Source organism: Eschrichtius robustus, chromosome 17, assembly GCF_028021215.1.
Source record: "Eschrichtius robustus isolate mEscRob2 chromosome 17, mEscRob2.pri, whole genome shotgun sequence".
NCBI classification, from domain to species: Eukaryota; Metazoa; Chordata; class Mammalia; order Artiodactyla; family Eschrichtiidae; genus Eschrichtius; species Eschrichtius robustus.
The window spans coordinates 65,424,187-65,444,809 of NC_090840.1; the positions used below are offsets into that span (position 1 = coordinate 65,424,187).

General features: G+C 35.9%; 1 protein-coding gene across 2 annotated transcripts; it reads left to right on the plus strand.

Annotated features, from left to right (window-relative positions):
* The first annotated feature begins 501 nt into the window (after positions 1–501).
* Positions 502–19,747, plus strand: MED30 (mediator complex subunit 30). Of its 2 annotated transcripts, none has more exons than XM_068525645.1 (4): positions 502–827; positions 7,939–8,097; positions 10,050–10,154; positions 19,439–19,747. In XM_068525645.1, the coding sequence occupies exons 1-4, from the start codon at positions 651–653 to the stop codon at positions 19,532–19,534; spliced, it is 537 nt and encodes a 178-aa protein (XP_068381746.1). In that variant the 5' UTR covers positions 502–650; the 3' UTR covers positions 19,535–19,747. The 2 variants fall into 2 exon arrangements, with proteins under 2 accessions (XP_068381746.1, XP_068381747.1); XM_068525646.1 differs by lacking the exon at positions 19,439–19,747 and adding an exon at positions 14,059–14,690.
* The last annotated feature ends 876 nt before the right edge of the window (positions 19,748–20,623 follow it).

Sequence of the window (20,623 nt, forward strand, 5' to 3'; positions counted from 1 at the left end):
GAGAGCTTCCCGAATAAACCAACTTTTCAGCAGGGACCAACAACAAATGGGGAGTTGGTGTCAGGTCACAGTGAAGCATGAAGATCAAAAACTCAAATCGCAGGTTATCAGTTGCAAGCTGTATGCGACTAAACATGTCAAACTAGCCCCTCTGGGCCTGCCTTCTAGTTGTGAAAGGACACTACTACTACAAACTTCGTACGCTTGTTATAAAAAAAAAAAAAATGATCAGCAAGGAAATTAAGACGAAGTAAGCGTTCTTTCAAGAATTCTAACCACTGGCTGAGACTGGGAAACGAAGTGGTGGGAAAGCCCACCGGCCTTCCACCACGCGCTCCGCCCCCTCTGGCTAGAGTACAGCCGGTGATTGGCTACTCAACCCCTCCGTCCCGCCCCGCCCGGGCGGCCAGTCCAATCCCGGCCGACCTTGCGCTGACACAGGTTCCCAGGGACCCCGCCGAGGGCGCAGTCCCCGTGACGTTTGATGACGTGTTACGTCACGGTGGCGGAAGTCGCGGCAGCTGTGTTTAAATCAGATCGCCCGAGTCTTAGAAGCTTCTGCTCGCGCCGAGGCCAGCTACCGCCGAGCGTCAGGCGGACGCCCTGACGCCTACTCTGCAGCCCTGCTGACCTGACGCCGCTGCCACGCCATGTCCACCCCTCCGTTGGCGGCGTCGGGGATGGCGCCCGGGCCCTTCGCCGGGCCCCAGGCCCAGCAGGCGGCCCGGGAGGTCAACACCGCATCGCTCTGCCGGATCGGGCAGGAGACGGTCCAGGACATCGTGTACCGCACCATGGAGATCTTCCAGCTCCTGAGAAACATGCAGGTGGGAAGGAAGGAGGGCTCCGCTCATGGCCGTGCGTGGAGAAAGCGGGATGTTTCTGCGAGGGAAGGGGCTGCTAGTTTGTTACGTGGGGCCCCTGGGCGTCGACGCGGCTGCCCTGGCCAAACCTCGAGTATGTGGTCGCCCCCATTTACATTCAGAAGCGTTCCCCAGTAATGTGTCTGTCCCCAAGATGTGGAGGTGATGTTTTCCATGGCGGATTTCTGGAAGACTGAAGCCACATTTTCTAGATTCGACCGGGTTCTCAGGTTTCTAGGCGAACTCTTGTATCTTTCAAGGTAGAGGTGAGTCTCACTCCGCCATGCTCTTGGGATTATTTTCATCTCATATTTTCCCACAGAATACTTTTTGAGGGTCCAAGGTGTTGAATTCAGAGTCTGCTAAGCATTTTGTTAAACTGCTTTATTTTGGTATAATTGACGTACAGTACAATGCATTTAAAGTTTTGACACATGTGTACTTGTGAAACCATCCATCACCCCACAAAGTTTCCTCGTGCCCCTTTTAAATCTTTACTTCTGGCCTTCCATCCACAGCCAATCTCTGCTTTGCTTTCTGGCACCGTAAATTAGTTTGCATTTTATAGAGTTTCATATAACATACACTATGATTTTTGGTGCGGGCCGGTGGTGTGGCTCCTTTCACTCAGCATATATCAGTAGTTCCTTCCTCTTCATTGCTGAACAGTGTTCTACCGTATGAATATAACACAATTAGCGTATCTGTTCATCTGTTGATGGACATTTGTGTTGTATCCACTTTGGAGCTATTATAAATAATACTGCTATGAGTGTTCAGCTCCAAATGTTTGTGTGAACATGTGTTTCATTTCTCTTGAGTAGATAGATGCCTGGAAGTGGAATTGCTGGGTTATAAGGGAAATGTCTGTTTAACATTTTAAGAAACTTTTCCAATGGCCTCACCATTTCACATTTTCATCAGCAGTGCCTGAGCCTTCTAGTTACTCCTCATTCTTGCCAGCACTTGTTATTGTATGTCTTTTCTTTTTTTTCTGCATTGCATGTCTTTTTGTTTTGTCTCGCAGTCTGTGGCTTGTCTTTTCATTCTCTTCACATTGCCTTTTGAAGAACAGATATTTTAAATTTTGATGGAATCCAATTTATTTGTTCTTTTACAGATTTTGCTTTTGGTGCCATATCTAAGAAATCTTTGTCTAACCCAAGGTGGCAAAGATTTCCTATGTTTTCTTCTGGAAGTTTTATAGTTCTAGGTTTTACATTGAGGTCTCTGATCCGCATGGAGTTAATTTTTTTATATAATGATAGATATGGATCTGAGTGCTTTTTTTTTTTTTTTTTGCATTTGGATATCCAATTATTCCAGCACCATTTTGCTAACCCATTCTTAATGCTTATCTTTACTACTATGTGATGTGGATATCATTCTTGGTTTATGGATGAGGATTCTATGATTCTGAGAGGTGAAGTGACTTGTCCAGATCTAGTCAGTGTAGGGTAAATTTGAAACCAGGCCCTCAGACTCTTAGAACTTTAGAACTCTTATTTCAATTGGTGCACTAAAGAATGTTTTATTGCCTTTTTTTTTTTTTTTTAATGGTTGAGTTTTTTTTTTCCTCTTGATTCTAGAAGTAATACAGTTGTATGGAAATCTTTTAAGACCATGTCAATAAAGCCAGTGTGAAGTAAAATACAAAGGGAATCCAAGAGAAGATACGAAATCTTTGGCTATTGTTTTAAAAATTAATAGATTAATATTTAAGATGATTAAAGTATGGGTTAAATGATCTCAGAATTTAGCAAATATTTCTTTATTTTCAACCTGCTGTATTGGACTAGTAGAGCTAATAGCTTACATTTATCAAGTACTTTCCTTGGTCAGGTATAGTGTTATAAGAACAGTTCTAAGTAGTATTTTTATCCCGATTTTACAGTTAAGGAAACTGAGGCTTAAAAAGAGAAGACTTTACCCAACATCACACATGACTGGTAGCTCGTCCTACTAACCTCTTTATAATACTAACTTGCTGTCAAACAATTTGTACTATTAACAGAGATATAATACACATCCATAACCAACAACGAAAGAACTGAACTCTTTCAAAAAAGTATTATTAATAACTAGATTACATGTGGACATATATTCAAAACCAATTTGTAAGGGACTACAATAGTTATTTCTTTGTGCTTCTTATATTGTGAATTCTGTGATTTAACTCCTCTAAGACCCTGTGGGCCATATCATAATTGGCTGAAAATGAAGCAACAACGTGCTCCTTCATTTATAAAAAGCTGAGAGAAGTGGTACAAACGAGACTACATATAAGCTGTTTATTAATGCATTTTTTTAAGTATTCAAATTTTTTAAATTATCTTCTATATTATTAATCTAGAAGGATGAAGTGCCATAAATATCAACTGCTGAGGTTATTTCTGAGCATTTGTTTTAGAGAAATGGTTATTAGTTGTCCTTTAGCCTCTTGAAAATCTAATGATAACTATGGACTCTCTTCTGAGAAAAATGCACATGTAAACATTTTGAATAAAATTTCAGGGGGTTAACAGATGTCTCCCCAAAGATCGCAAGATCCCAGATTAAGATTCCCTGCATAAGGACGTATTGCTTTTGTTCTATTTGTTATGCTTTAAATCTTAAAAAAAATTGTTTTGAATATATAATACATTCAGAATTCAGAAATAAAAAAGGACATTGCAGTGAACCCCCTCCCATCACTATATGCTAGCTAACTTCTCTCCACAGGTGATGATTATTATTGATTTTTATTACTATCCTAGTATATCCTTCCAGATAGTCTGTGCATATTTAAGCAAATGTATATGTATATTCTTTCATTTCCTCCCTTCTTGCACAGATAATACTAGTATATTATACACATTTTGCACCTTGCTTTTTTCATTTGGTACATTTTGGAGTTTATTCATATCTATACAGAAAATACTTCCTTTTCCTTTTAAGGTGTATAGTATAGTAATCCACTGCATGCACATATTGTGCTTTATTTAGCCAGTCCTCTAGTGAAGGGCATTTAGATTGCTTTTAATCTCTGTTATACTGTAGTGAATACCTTCCTACATAAATGCTCAAGTATACCTGCAGGATAATTCTTAGACGTGGCTTTGTGCTTCTGTAATTAGATAAATTATGATGAATTGCGCTCCATGGAAGTTGTACCAGCTTATGCTACCATTTCCTGACCAACAATCAGGCTGTGACTAACACAGCAAATTATATTTCTGGATCTTTGATCATTTGATAGGTGAAAATCTACTTTACATTTCTCCTAGTCTTAATGAGTCCCAGCATCTCTTCATATTTTTATGAATCATTTCTGTTTCCTTTTCCGCTGCCTGTTCATATTATTTGCCGATTTTTCTTTTTTTTTTTTTTTTGGTCTTTTTTATCCTCTCCCCCGACTTATAAGATTTGGCTATTTACATATTAGAAAAACTTGCTCTGTATGATATAACTTGCAAGTATTTTTCCCCCCAGTCTGTTGTTTACCTTTTGCCATACATATATATTTTTTTAAGGTAGCTGAATTTATCAGTCTTTTTAGGTTCAATGTCTAAGTTAGGAAGTCCTTCCCCACTCCAAAATCAGGAAAAATTCAGTTGTTTCAATTTTTATACCTAAACTTTGATCCGTATGGAATTTATCCTAGTATGAAGTGTAAGGCATGGCCCCAGCTTTACTTTTTCCAAAAGGTTGATTGAATAATTTGTTTTCCTCCCCCATTGATTTCAGATGCTACTTCATATAAACGAATCAATTTATGGATGCTCTATTCCACTTAGCTGCCTTCTTTTATGTAGTAATGGCAAACTTTCTTATATTTTTTGAGGCTCTATAAAGTATTTACACTTATTTTTCAAAATTGCCCTGGCTCTTCTTATCTTTCCACATGTACTTTATTCTTTAAATTTTATTTATTTATTTATTTATTTATTTATTTTTGGCTGTGTTGGGTCTTTGTTTCTGCGCGAGGGCTCTCTAGCTGCAGCGAGCGGGGGCCACTCCTCATCGCGGTACGCGGGCCTCTCACTATCGCGGCCTCTCTTGTTACGGAGCACAGGCTCCAGACGCGCAGGCTCAGCAGTTGTGGCTCACGGGCCTAGTTGCTCCGCGGCATGTGAGATCCTCCCAGACCAGGGCCCGAACCCGTGTCCCCCGCACTGGCAGGCAGACTCTCAACCACTGCGCCACCAGGGAAGCCCCCACATGTACTTTAGAATCACCTTAATAGTTCCGAGAAAATCCTGTTAGTGCTTTTATTCGGTTGATTTAACCTAGAGAGACTTTATATTGGTATGATGTTGAGTCTTATTAACCAAGAACACAAAATATCCTTTTTTGTGTCTCTATGAAGTATTTTAAGTTTTCATATTTATCTTGACATTTTTTAAGTCAAATATTTTACCTGGATATTTTATCTTTATTGTTGCTGTTGTAAATGGGGTCTTTTTCCTTTCTCATTTTCTTTTGTTTTTATATATGAAAGCAGAGCTATGGTTTTCTGTGTATTAATTTTGTACCCATCTCTCTCTTGACTTCCTTTATTGATAGCAGCACTTTATATCATTTGTAAATAGTGACGATTATACCACAGCTTTTTAATATTTCAACTTTTTTTTCTTTGACTGCATTGGCCAGTACCTCCAGAACAGTGTTCATTGGTAGTATTAGTGGTCTTAGTAGACATCCTGTTCTGTTCCTGACTTTAGTGCAGATGCTTGTAATATTTCCACATTAATCATGATGCTGACTTTTTAACTGAGATAAATGTATTTTATCGTGTTGGGGAATTTTTATTAAGAGTTTTGTATTTGTTTTAAGAATGGATGTTGAATGTAGTTGAATGCCTTTTTAGTGTCTAGCGGTATGATCACATATTTATTTACAGATATTCAGTATTCATTAGTGAGATGGTTATTGATGAGCTTGTTAGCTAAACATCTACATTATATAGTATATCCCAAGAGCTCCTAGGCACTATTATAACTTATACTCTATAGTATAGGAAACTTGTCTCTCTCATGTTCACTGCTCTACCTCAGATTCTAGAACAGTGTCTGACACATGAAAAGTGTACAGTAAATTTTTTGAAGAATTAATTGCTTCCTTCTTTGAGAAGCTGATGCTCTGTGTGAAAACTAATACCCAGACTTGCTAAGAGGGTGAATTTGAGGAGGGTGGTTCTTTGTATTTCGAAGGATTTTGTTTTCCTTTATGAAAGGATTTATTTATCAAGAGTTTTTTTGAATAACACAGAATTCTTAGCGAATTTTAAGTGTCGATTTATGGAAAAAATAATTCATGAAAGTAAAATAATCCAGACTGTACTTTAAAACTTTGTGTGTGTGTGCACTATACTAAATACAGGGATATAAATGCCAGTTGCTTCTAGTCTTTATTAAGTACAAAATATGGGCAAAGTACTCAACGTAGTCAGTATCATAATAAAGGTAGAGCCTGCTTCTCTATGCAAGATGTAATCATTGTACTTCTTATTACCACCCAAACAAGAAAGCAGTGATCCTTTGAAACTTTTCTCTTATTTGTTAATGTTTGTTAAAGTTCATAAATTGAAAGGTCATGAGAAATCCTACGTTGTATTGTGGGGTGAACTCTTAATGCTTTTCTCCTTTAAACTGTTTTCACTAATTCAGTCCTTAGTACTTTTATCACATTTCTTTGAGATATAATCCTCAGGATGTTTTAATTCTTGAGAATTTCCAAAAATCCTAATAAAACTCATTTCAAAGAATTTCAGAAGATCCATCTCCTTAACTTATAAACATAACATTACAGGAAATTTGGAAATGAGAGAAAAGAAAATGAATTATTAAGCCTGTCTTCCTATTACATCTTTTATCAACTATTACACCTTTTAACAACTACGTATAGGCCTTTACAGTCTTTTTTTTCTTTTTTTAGTGTTTATGGTTTTACCTACTTGTAATGATAGTGTGTCTTGTTTTCTTTCTTCTCTGAACACTATCAGGCTTTTTTTTTTTTTTTTTTTTTTTGCATTCCTACCTCATCTGTTTAGAAAAGAAAAAAAGGATGAACTGAGGTTTAGAAAGACTGGACTGATTTTCTAGCTATTAGACAGTAGTTTGGGTCTTGGTTTTAAGTCACTTTATTCCCCAGGGTAAGTGTATGTATGAGTGCTTATAATGAAATTACCTCGTATACTAGAAAACATGGTACAAATTTTGTTAATTCTAATTTCAGGATGATTTCACAGCTCAAATTGTGGGAATAAAATACTGTAAAGATGTACAGAGAAAGGAAGATTTTGTTTGTGAGTTTCAGCACTGCACAAAAGGTGCATTTAGTTCTAAATAAGTAGTAGTTTTTCCATTTATCTGTGATTTTTGTCATTTCAGTATATATTTTTGGCTTGTTTTGATAAAATTCCTGAATTAAAAATATATAAGCATCCAACACAGAGTTATGATCATAGCAGTTACTTGTAATAATTTATTAATGATGTTCAAGTACAGATTGATTTGCACCTATCTCCTGCTATTGATTTCCTTTTAAAGTAAAACTTCTGGTGACAGCTTTATGTTTTAATGCATGCCTTGAGTATCTTAATTATCTTATCATATTTAAGGTATTTTGAGATTATTTTTGCAACAGTGGCAGCATACTCTTCTTCTTCTGCTGAAAAGTCCTGATCTTAATTTTTTTCTTTTCTTCTTCTTTTCCTTTAAATTGTGTTTTGTTTTTAACTTCCTGGTTGAGTTCAGAAGCTTGCTGCCTTTATATAATAGTAAGTGATATTAAAATTGTGTATTCTTTTTAAAGTTATAATACAAAGCTGTGATATAATCAAAAGTTAGAGGTGGAAAGCATTTCAACTGATCAGAGAGGCTTATCACAAAGTCTTTTCTAGAGCTGCTTTACAGTATGCCAAGGAGCTAATTAATAAATGAACATGTATTACTCTTAAATTCTTAAAATTGCACTTAACTGTGAGGAACAGCTTGCTTTTATGCATTGCTTAAAGATTGTTTCTTTTTGCTAGCTTTACTGGAAGAAAATCTCGATTTTCATTACCTTACATTTTTGTTTTTTTGTTGAGAAGCTGCCAAACGGTGTCACTTACCATACTGGAACATATCAAGACCGGTTAGCAAAGCTCCAGGATCATCTTCGCCAACTCTCTATTCTCTTCAGGAAGCTGAGATTGGTCTATGATAAATGCAATGAAAACTGCGGCGGGATGGATCCCATTCCAGTAGAGGCAAGTTTTAGTGGTAGAGGGAGGATGAGTCTAAGATAGTCTCAGGACATTTGTAATTTTTTCCTTTCTCTCTTCTATTTTCACCATATTTCCAGATTATGAAACACACTGGTTTTGCTTTTGACTAGAGAAGATGAAATTGTGATATATATATATATGCATAGAATTATTACTGTCTTTTCATGTTAATAATTTCTAGTAGACTTTAACATCCAGGCTGATGGTAAATTTTTGTTGTTGGGAGGAGAGGGTTGTCTGTGGCAATTTTTATTATTGCTTCCAGTGTCTCATTTTAATTAAATCAGTGCATGATGTTTTAGTAGGCATATTAATAGTATTGTAAAATCCTTTTAAAGTGGTTTTCATGTAAGTTCTTTACGGATAAAAGGTTATAACTATTTTTATCATTATTAAATTATCTTAGTGGAATCACTCTAGTTTTTGAATATTTTTTTAATTTAATCTCAGATCATAGATATATTTTAGTTAATTAGGTATATGATATTTTTATAGGTGCCCTTTTCCTGTTGACAAGTTATATCTCTGCCACCAAAGGTAGCTGGGAAGGTTTGGATGTTCTCTCATTACATATAAGGAACAGTTTCCTGTGATCAGTGCTTTCTTGTTTGAGTGATCAGCATGTAAAGAGTGAACAGTGAAAGAGTAAACTGCAATACAGCCTGAAAAGAAGTGGTCAGAGATGTGGAAGATGGGAAATGTGGTTGATATTGACAGATGCTGCAGAGAAGTCAAGGAAAATAAAGAATGAAAACTGTCCACCAGATTAATTGTTGGTATATTTGAGCAGAGAGCTTCTGTGAAAGGTAGCAACAAGAAGTCATATCACAGTGAGCTGAAGATTAAACAGGAAATAAGGAACTGAAGCCAGAAAGTGGATATCCATCTTTCAAGAAGCTTAGATTATTAAAAGCAAGGGAAGAAAGCAGTAGATGGAAGGAGGGATAGAGTTGAGGGTTTGGGATTTTTTCCTCCAAATGGGAGAACATGTTTATTAGATAAAAAAGGAAGAAAATGGTAGGGTGAGGTTGGGGGAAATAAATAATGAAGACAGGAGGGCAGAGGAATCAGGGCACAGGAATGGAGACTAAGTGCCTTCAGGAGGAAGGACCACTCTGCTTGCGTTAGGAGAGAGGAAAGGAAGAAAGTGGCTGTGAATGTGGGCAAGTTTATATTTGTCCCAAGAATTCACAGAAGTTTGGCCAGATTGACTCCTGATTGTACCAGTTATTTACCTCTGTCCTGTTCCTGCATTGGTAATATAAGATGGAAGGACTAGATAATTCCTGAAGTCTCTGTCGCATCTACAAGAGGCTTCATCAAATAAACTTCATCACAAATCATACGTATTTAATTATAATCCTGCTAGAAGTTTCACTGCTATATAAATTTTCTTCTCTTACAAAAAAACTTTCTCCCAACTAAAAGACATCTAGAAATCTGCACAGATACTAGATAGCAAGTAAATCACATTTATATAATACACAACCTTATGAAGTTCCTTTCTTTTTAGTATAGATGAAGGAAAGCCTGTTCCATCTCAATGAACTATAAATTTCTTAAGGGTAGGACTTGTATCTTATTTGTCATTATTTTCGCAGTGTCTCCTCACCCACTATCTGCCAATTAAATATTTGCTGATTGACTGAGTAGGATATTACTTAATTAGGATATTACTTAATTATATGTGACAATTAATTTTGCTAAAAGGACTATTTTGCAAAAGAAACCCGAAAAGCTAATGTTAGAGTGCACTGAAATGACAGACTTCTAAGGCTTTTATTTTAGGCCGTCATTTGAATTAAAATGTATTTTTGTACTATTAAGAGAAAAGTATAAAAATTGATCTTAATCGGATGCATTATCTATACCAGTATAATTGGAAATTGTGTGTCATATGTTTGACTTTTTTAACTTTTGTCTGTCACTCCCAGCAACTTATTCCATACGTGGAAGAAGATGGCTCAAAGAATGATGACCGGGCCGGCCCACCTCGTTTTGCTAGTGAAGAGAGGCGAGAAATTGCTGAAGTCAATAAAGTGAGTTGCTAGTCTGTATGTTTTATATTTCCGAATTATTGATACAAATTACAAGGGAGTCTGTGTAACTCAAAAACATAATTTGAATTATAGAATTACCTGAAGTTGTTTTCTGTGACAAATTTAACCTACTTAGAGTACAAGCCAGAACTAAAAGGTAAGCAGAAATGCCATCTGAATAGTCAGAAGAGAGATCACAGAATTCAGGCAATAAAGCTCTTAGAAAAGCCTCATAGGCACTCAGTCACAACCCATTTACTTTTTTCTCTTTTCTAGGCAGAACTGTAGCTCTCTAGCTTAGAGCATATTTGGAGCAGCAACTGATAAAAATTTACAAGTAGGAGAGGTGAATGTCTCAACAGCTGTATAAGAAATTGAGTTATCAAAGCACTACCCCATCCCACCCTCCACCCCACAAAAGTTCCTAACTTGAATTTATTGCTGAGTACTTTTAGAAGTTCAGAAGATAATGTTCAGATAGTTCTCTAGAAACATAGGGAAAAAAGGAATGTTGTCAGTTCATTCTGTGGTGGAAACATGGCTTACCAAAACCTAACAAATAGCACAGTAAATAAAACTACCAATCTCGCTCCTTCACTTACAAATACACGCTCCCACCTCCTGCCCCACTCCTGAAATTCTTAATGCTAGTTAATAGAATTCATCAGGGTATTAATTAATCCACCACAGCCACAGAGGGTTTTCTGAGGTAGAGGAGGATGACTCAGTTTACATATATAATATGTAATATCAGTAGATTAAATTGAAAAAAAAATTTATTTTTCTCAGATCTAAAAGACATTTGATAGACTTCAAATGCTGCTGATTCAATGAATGCTTAAAACTATTAACAAGATAGTCTTTTTTTAAAAAAAACTTGTTTCAGATAAATAGCCAACATTTTTCATAGAGAGGAAATGTAGGCATAAAATAGGGTGCCTTACACCACTGTGTTTAATACTATTTTAGAAGTTACAGCCAGTGAAACAGAAATAAACTTTAGGAAACAGGGGTTATAATATTATGTACAAATCTGTTAAGTTCCTTAAGCTTGTACATAACATTTTAACTCAAGCTTAAGCTCAAAGAAGCTCATTGATTAATGAGTCAATAAGTGTTTGAAAAAAGAGCTTAATACAAGATTGATACCATTTTTCTATAATGCCATAAAGAAATTAGAATATAAGATACTATTCACAATTGCAACAACTAATATTTAGTTAGGAATTATTTCCATGATATATGTAACTAAACTTATTAAGATACATAAAAGAAGTTTTGAATAGTTGAAAGAACACATTAAGTTCTTATATGGGCAATAACTATTCTAAAAATGCCAGTCGTGATTATTTCATAGTTTTAATACAGTAACAGTCCAAATCCAAATATGAATTCTCTTGAAACTGCACAAAAATAGTAAGATTTTAGTGCAATACCAATCAAAAAACAAATCCAAATAAAATCCAAATGGGAATTTTTTTCTTGAGCATACTAAAATACATATATAAAACAATTCCTATAAGAGTAATAAAATAAAGAACTCTTTGCTTCAAAAACTAAAACGTGATATGAAGCATACTGTAAAAACAATAATTAAGTGTGAAATACCAGCACAAAAATAGATTAGTAAAATAATAGCCAGAAAAGGTCTTCCTATTGTATATGAGAATTTAATGTGACATAAGAGGGATTGTGTGGAAAATCAGTCTTTGAAAAGAGACACTTCTAGGGAAAATTAAGCTAGCTTTTACATTACACCATGTGTCAAAATGAATTTCAGAGTTGAAAATAAGACTTGCAAAACAAAATATTGGAAAATTAAAAGAAAAATTATATCAAAATTCAGGAAAAAAGATGGATAGATTTTTCTAAAATAACATTTAAAACAATTTTTAAGAGGTGAAATATAAATTAAGAAGAATAGTTCCAGCAAATTTGACAGTAATAAGTATAAACAATTTACAGTAGGAAATTAGGAGGGGATTAGGAGGGGATTGGGAACTTTTAATTTAGATCTTGAAGAATAAGTGGTGTTTGGTAGTACAGAGATATGAGACATTCATTTATTAAGTGTTACATGTTTCTGTTGATAATCTATGTATTAATTCACAATGGATGTGTTCTATTATTTTTCTCTGTAGTAAGGATATTATTTATAAAATACAATGAAATGTATATATAAATAAAACACAATTGTGATGGTAACTTTGATTTCAGAGTACCACATGTGACATACATATAGTTTGTTCTCTACCATAGAAGATATCATGATATTTGTGGGGGGATCAGGGGGAGGGTGGGGGGAAACTTGTGTAACTTCAGAAAGATGTAATTTTTCTAAAGGTAAGTTTCATTTCACTTTCCATTTCTCTAAGTTCCTCTTTTTTTCCTAATATGATGATTTAGTCATAAGCTATTCTTGATTTTTTTTAAAGACCTATCATATAATCAGAGTATAGTAATACTTTGACAGTGTGTAATCAAAAAACCCTTACTAGCTATTGACGTAGAATTTTGTGAATTTTAAGTAAAGGATGTAATTGATACCAAGACTATGATGTATAAAAGTATTTCTTTCTCCACATGAGGATGTAGCTCTCTGTACAGTCTCTCTCTGTCCTGGACCCACCTACATACTTTCCTTCCCCCAGTCCTTTCAATGCCGTTGTCATAATTGGGGTTCAGTAAATATTCTGTGTTCATATTATTATGGCACATAAATACTGCTTATTGCTAAGCCACATAGTAAACTAGAATTACATTTCCTTGAATAATTGTTTTCCTAAAGTTAGTAATTCTGTAATTTTGAAAAATTTTAGTTCTTTATACATCTGTGGCCGCACCTCAGTACTGTTTTCCAACTTTCCAGAATCAAATTATCAGACGACTTACAGGTTTATTCCACCCCCCCACCAGAGTCCTCCCATCTCGTCAGGTCTGGGTTGAATGCTCCCTAGGCCTGCTGTTCGTCCATTGCCCTGGGGCTTTCCTTCACCTCTTCTGTTGGTTTCACTATTTCCTCAATCTCCTATCTTTCTCTTTCTTGGTTTATTTCTCCCTCAGTAAGGTCCATATGTCAGTGGCTTCTTTAGGAGGAATGCAGGGACTTAAGTTTTTAGCCTTCACGTATCTGTCCAGTTGATCGTTTGGCTAGATATAAAATTCTATGTTGTAAATTAAGTTCCCTCAGAAATTGGAAGGTATTCTTCCATAATCTTCTCATACAGGGTTTGGCAAACTTTAAAGGACCAGATAGTAAATATTTTAGGCTTTGTGAGACATGTGGTCCTTGTTCTTTTTTTTTTTTTTTTTTTTTAATTATTTCATTTATTTATTTTTGGCTGCGTTGGGTCTTCATTGCAAGCGGGGGCTACTCTTCCTTGCGGTGCACGGGCTTCTCATTGCGGTGGCTTCTCTTGTTGCGGAGCACGGGCTCTAGGCGCGTGGGCTCAGTAGTTGTGGCTCATGGACTCTAGAGCAAAGGCTCAGTAGTTGTGGTGCACAGGCTTTGTTGCTCCGTGGCACATGGGATCTTCCCGGACCAGGGCTCGAACCCGTGTCCCCTGCGTTGGCAGGCGGATTCTTAACCACTGCACCACCAGGGAAGCCCATGGTCCTTGTTCTGATGTAAAAACCAGCCTTAGCTCATGGGCCTTACAAAAACACGTCACGTGCCATAGTTTGCCAACCCGTTATGCTTTGTTGTCTTTGCAGATGGAGGCTCTAAAAGATCTGGTGAGCATCTGATGCTTAAACATGAGCCATTTATATTTGGGAGGGAAGCACTAGAAAGCCTATCACAGGCTTTGTGAGTTGGCTTCATCACAGCGAGATTTGGAAGCAAGTTGGCTCTTCTCTTTGGGGGGACCCCCAACTATCATTTACTGAGGCTTTTTTTCTTTAGGGCTATTCCGTTTCTTCAAAGAAGAATCTTCCAGCAGTGCCCTACATAGAGTATAGTCTCATGTCTTCTTGCCGTCTGCTGTGCTGGTGGCACTGAATCCCCAGCTGTTCTGGTTCAATTTCATGGGAAACAAACCTCTCGTTCCCTGAAACGTGGGACAGGACACGGGAGAGGGTACTCAGTCCCCTGTTGGTGAGGAGTGGGAGTGAGCACCTGGGGCTCTCGCTAGTCCCTGTAGCTGTTTCCCTCCCGTTTCTGTCCCCTGGGCCTCACGTGCTGACTTTGCGATGGCACCTGTCTCCAGTTCTCCGTGGAGGATCAGCCCGTTCTCATTGGCATCCTTCCTGCATCCATCTGGGCTGTACAGTAGTTTCCTCCCATGTCATTTATTGCTCCCCTTCTACTTTTCATTCTTAAAACGTGCCACCTGACATCTACTGTTGTCTCCTTTCTGATCATTTTTCTCCACATGGATTTATAGCTTTTTCATTCCTCTCCTGCCATTTTATTAGGGTTTGAGAAAAAAGAAAAGATAAACACATGTGTTTAGTCCGCAGTGTTTATCTGCAACAGGCTTATTTCAATGCACAAAGTAGTATTTCTGAACGTTCATCTATTTATGGAATAAAAGCCCATATTTTAAATTCTGTGTTCCCATTTATACTTCAGGCATTTGAGAACTCGTTTTGATTTTGAATAAACCATTTGAATCTGTTGAATTTGCTGTTGTACATACTTCTAACTTTGGGATAAAACTTGTTTTAGTTAACGTGGTATTGAACTGAAGATTATTACAAAGAGGAAAGAATCCATTACATGTTTTAAATTAAACAGATTTAAAGCTTAGCCCTATATTTCCATGCGAATTTTTTTTTAAGAGAATTTAGAGAGAAAATATCTTCTCTTGAATGGCAGAGGAAGTATTCATTTGATTGGCCTCATGGCTCTTACTTCCTGGGAATTGTTACTATAATTTGAGACAGTACTCAAGAATTAAGCAGTAAACAGAAACCAAAAAAAAAAGAGGACTAAGATTTGGTTAACTCAAATTGAAATTCCCCTAAAAAAGGCAGAAGAGAATAAAGTTAACAGCTGAAAACCAAAGTGGATTTTTTGACCCAAAGAGGTTTTTGACTCATTCCTTAAATAAAATATTATAAATGTGAATTGACTATAATACATATTCTGACTGTTAACCAAGTTATCTTATGTATAATTAGTGGTACTAATGTATTTTATTTTTTCTTTTCTCCCACTTCTTCCAACTTTGTACCTCCCTTCTAGAATATAAGATTAAAATATAATTGAAAAATTTTAAAACACTGAGTAAACTCATGATCAATTGATATATATTTTTCTGCCTTAATGGCACACATACCTGAATGTTTCTGTGAAAAATATGTTTATTTTAAATAGCTACCTTCAGATGGTAAAATGTTGGCCTAATTACATAATCACACAGATGCTAGTAAAAGTAGTTTAAGTTAATTTGAGTTAATTTTTCAACTACAGTTGACCCCTGAACAACACAGGTTTGAACTGTGCAGATCCACTCATATGCGGATTTTTTTCAATAAAATACTCCAGTACTACACAATATGCAGTTGACTGAATCTGCGGAAGCAGAACCATGGATACAGAGGGCAGACTGTGGGACTTGAGCATCCTCAGATTTTGATACCGCGGCAGGTCCTGGAACCAGTCCCCCACATTGTTTAAGGGTCAGCTGAATATCACTGTGTACTTGAAATTGTACAGAACATATTGATGGTCAGTCTGGTTTCTAACAACATATATATCACTAATGTCTACCATAGTGGCATGAAACTTTGGGGCATGAAATTTGTAATCGGTATTTGATATAAATCATCAGATGCAGAATGGCCTAATTTTAATAGTCAAATTTTTAGCTTTTTAAAATACTTCACTTTCTTTTCATATGTCCTTGAATCCATAAGCCTTAATACCCAAGTAAAGGATGAACACTTGTTTGAGACTATATTTTAAGGATATCAGAATGAGTTCTATTTTGCTTAAAAGTATTCTGTTAATGGTAAAATGAAACTGAAAGAGATATGTGGGTAGTTTTTACAGAGTTGACATATAATTGAGTTCAAGCAGTTAGAAGTTAAAGCATTTTTGACCAATTGTCACAGCCTTTGTATGAATAGTAAATTACATGGTATGACTTAGCATAAACATATTTTTTTAAGTATCTACTCTACTTACACATTCACCTGTTAATGTAACAAATTAGGCACAGATGATGGATTTTGATAACAGCAGCTGTCAACCTCTGTTAAAATCAATCAGTGGCAAGATTATAGATATTAAATCCTGTATCATGTCATGAAAATTTATTTACAGTTTAACCACTAATAAGCATAACTATGTCAGCTTTGCTGTTGATATTTTCATGATGTGTTTTGGCTCTAGGTATTTTACTTGTATGCTAATTCTTTTAATTTAAAACTTTGTGGCCTCTTTGAGACAAACTGTCCAAATGCCTTATGACATATCGTACTTTAAAAAAGTTTTACTATTCCCTAGAGTTGAATATTACCTTGAAAATATCCCACATTTTTTAGTTCTCTTACTTAAGAGTTAATGGCGCTAAATTTTTTAAATGAGTACATCAGAATTTATATTTCCAAATGAGTATTCTTGAAAGTAGCATTTATTCCAGTGATGTAACCATTGTGGGAGCCATCTGTAACCTCTGTTTTGATATTGATTTGAAAGTCTGTTTTTAACCACTCAAGAATATAATTTCATTACTTCTAGTTACTCCTTAATTTATACTGAAATGTGATCACTAAGCTTCTTTCACCAGACTTGGCCTTTGAATAGTCTTCAGCTGTTTCAAAAACTTACAATACCTCCTCTTTCTCCTTTTCCATGGATACAGATTTGTCACTATTGAAGTTATTTAGGAGAACCCATCACACACATTTGCCCAGTTAACCTTTTTCACTGCAGTTTAAATCATATTTCTTCTTCTTCAAGAATTTTAATGGATCCCCATTATCTACTAACAAGACCAAATTTATCCTTCCTTCCACTTTTTGCTCACCACCAACTTTTCTAGACCCCAAACAAAAATATTTTCCTTGTTTGCTGACCCTACCAGTTGGGGTTCCACAGCACCTGATATTTTTCCCCTGCCATCTGCCTTAACCAGGTTATGGTCTAGGTCGTTTGGGCAGTATATCTTCTTCCTACTTCATGCTGAGTTTCTTCAAGGCAACAGACCATTTCTTACTCATTCTTCTTCCCTTACAATGCCTAACCCAGAGCCGGGCACATAATATACCCTCAGTAAATATTTATGGAACAAAATGTGTTACAGGCTAAGAATTCGATTCCAAAGAGAAGTTCTGAAATTTTTTAAAGTGACCATATTCAAGATATGTCAGAAGGTACCAATTCAAATAATTTTTTAAAAATCAACTCATATTCTTTCTCTTCCTTTTATTCTTATTAAGTTGCTCTTCTCTACCTTCCACCTGAAAAATGAGAATTGAGCAGGGAATCATGGTAGCTGAAGTCTCTCACAGCTTAGAGGAATGACGGCTTGGTGGAAAAGGGCAGCTGACTGAATCATTTTGAAGCCTTGAATTAGTTCCCTGAACCAAGCTTACTGGTTTTCATTACATGTGTCTGTGTAACTGATTTTCATCTTATGTATGGGTATAAAGAAATTAGAACTGGCAAGGGCCTAATAGATTATATAATCCAATTTCTTACAGAAGAAAACTGAGGATAAGGAATTTGTCTAAGATCAAATAGCAAGTTAGAGGCAAAGTCAGAACTGGAACTAAGGTTTTCGACCTCCCAATATACACCTTTATTCGTATATTCCTGTTTTGCTGCCACCCTTGATTGCTGGCAGAAGTTTCTCGGTCTCTAGGATGACAGAGACTTAATAGGCAGCTACCACATACTTACGACAACAGAACTTAGAAGATCGGGCGTGTGAAAACTGAACAAGGAGACTGAGTACCTGAAGTACTAATAGTATCTTTTTCCCCAAAACTATGTTAAAGTGAGCTTTATGGTACTGAATACTGTTATGCTTACCCTGTGTACTCTACGGTCATATGTTTTAATCTGACTGTGTTTTGTTAATTCTCTTTTCAAATATGAATTAAATTTAATTAATATTGAAGTCTCTTTAAATTGCTTTTCTGTTTTCCGATAAGAATTTCTTCCTCCCTTTTAGCTTCTTACCTCCTGCTACCTCTCTAACTCTAGATAGAATATGAGCGATTTATTTAATCTTAGTTTGCTCTTTAATGAAATCAAAATTAAGATTTTTAGGTCTCTTTATAATGAACATGTACTACTTGATCTGGAGGTATTTTAATATAGTATCTTTAAAATTATCTAACTAAATATATTACTTCCGAATGTAATGTTTCCAAGAGGTTACTTAAAAGTAATGATTATTATAATAACTAGTAAACACTTTGAAATTCTCTATGTTTATCTTGTTTTATCTACACAGACGTTTACTACATAGGATTTGAAGAAAGGATGCTTAAAAAGAAGTTTACAAACTGTGGTCTAGTAGAAACCCAGATCTAGAGATACAGAGACACCTGCCATGTGCATTCAGGGCATCCAGCAAATCTTAGTTATGAAGAAGATTATATCAGGGCTGTACCATCTTGTCTTCAGTTTTCAGCATTAGATTGCACTTCATGCTGAGAGCAAACAGGGACTTCTGCCACATGTTTGAAAGACCAATTACATCAGGCATTGCATTTTTATTATACTTTATATTCTATATTGACGGTTTATGTTCTGTGCCTACCAGTAACATTTGTTGAATGCTTACTTGTATGCCAGGCACAGTTCTAACACTTGACATGAATCAAATCTTTTGATCCTCATAAAAACTCTTATGAGGTAGGTTCAGTTATTTTCCCCATTTTTCTGTTGTGGAAACTGAGGGACAGAGAGCTTAAGTAATTTGGCCAACGTCATATATTTAGTTAGTGAAGGAGCTGAGTATAAACGCAGAGAGTCTGGCTCTAGAGATTGTGCTCTTAACCATTATGCTACGCTGCCTCTTGGAAAATCTATGTACTTAGGTTTTATAACAAGTAAATATTTAGCTTATTTTCTTTGGTGGTAGAAGTGGAGGAGTAAAGGGAGGTGGGGGATGGAGCTGTAGGCCTCTGGGGGCTGAATTAGAATTCATCATGCCTTGCAGTGAATGTTTGCGGCCAGAAAAGGATTGAGACCTTCTGCCTTTAAGGAAATTAGCTTAATTTCTGTCTGGATCATTAGAGTTCTAACTTATGACATTTTAGTCTTCTACCTTCATGGTATATATTTCATGAAACATTTTTGATAAATTCTTTTGTTTGTACAGAAACTCAAACAGAAGAATCAACAGCTGAAGCAAATTATGGATCAATTACGAAATCTCATCTGGGATATAAATGCCATGTTAGCAATGAGGAACTAAACTGATATTTAAACGTCCAGCATTACACATGTTATACCATTTTTTTCCCCTCAAGTATTTTTTCCCTTTAAAGAAGATTATTTATCTGCTTTTATTCTAGTCACTAGAATGAAAGTTCCTATTTTTTACACTGTGGTTTTACATGAAAGCATTCATTGGTGGTTTTTCTTTAAGCTTTTGATTCTGTGAAAGATTATGGTAGTAAACTTTGATGGGGTTTGTTTTTGGTTAATCTTCATGAATTAAATAATTGTTTTTTAAAAGCAAAGTAATTAAGTTTTGTAAATAAATTTCTAAATTTGATCAATGGTTGTTTTGTTCATTTCATTACCCTTTTAGGAGAAAATGAAAGGTTTAAACATTTTTGCAGATGAAAATATCAAGTGCAGTCCATCTGTGGTACAAATTAAACATATAAGTTACCATTTCAGCTCAATTTTTAAAATTTAGTTTGAGTCCCAAGGAAGTTAGAATGAGAAGACAGTTAACTTCTCTATTGTTGTAAGCAGATGAAAATTGAAATTGTTTTTATTGTGGTTCTTCAAGTGTTTGGCCTTAATTGGAATGATCTGTCCCTAAAAGGAGAGAAAAATGTGTTGAAATCCCAACTATGTGCTTATTTGCTACCTGCTTTAGGCCAAGAAGCAACCCCCTATCTGATTTTTCAGATATATCCTAAAGTAATCTTAAGCATGTTTTAGAAACAGTGAATTTTTAAGAGTTTAAATGAGATAGTTCTGTATGACCAGTGCTTCTGTAGACTGGTAGTTGGTCTACAGTAATAAGTCCTTTACAGGTCTGCCTACAGGAGCTGGTTTCTCAGATTATAAATAATGTATCCTCAAATAAGAGAGTTGGATCCTTCTCAGGAAAGATTTCTCCCAGCCTGATCCAGAAGCCCCTACCTACTGGCCTTGGTTCGAACTCAGTAAATACTGCTATTTGACTTTGTAGTATATGGATTCTCTGGAGGGTACCAGCTTCCTCTGGGGAGGGAACCTGGGTGGTTGAGGATAAGGGTACAGAAGATGCTTACTATTCATTGTATACCCTTTGGTACCTGTGGAATTTTCCAGCATGTGCAAATAC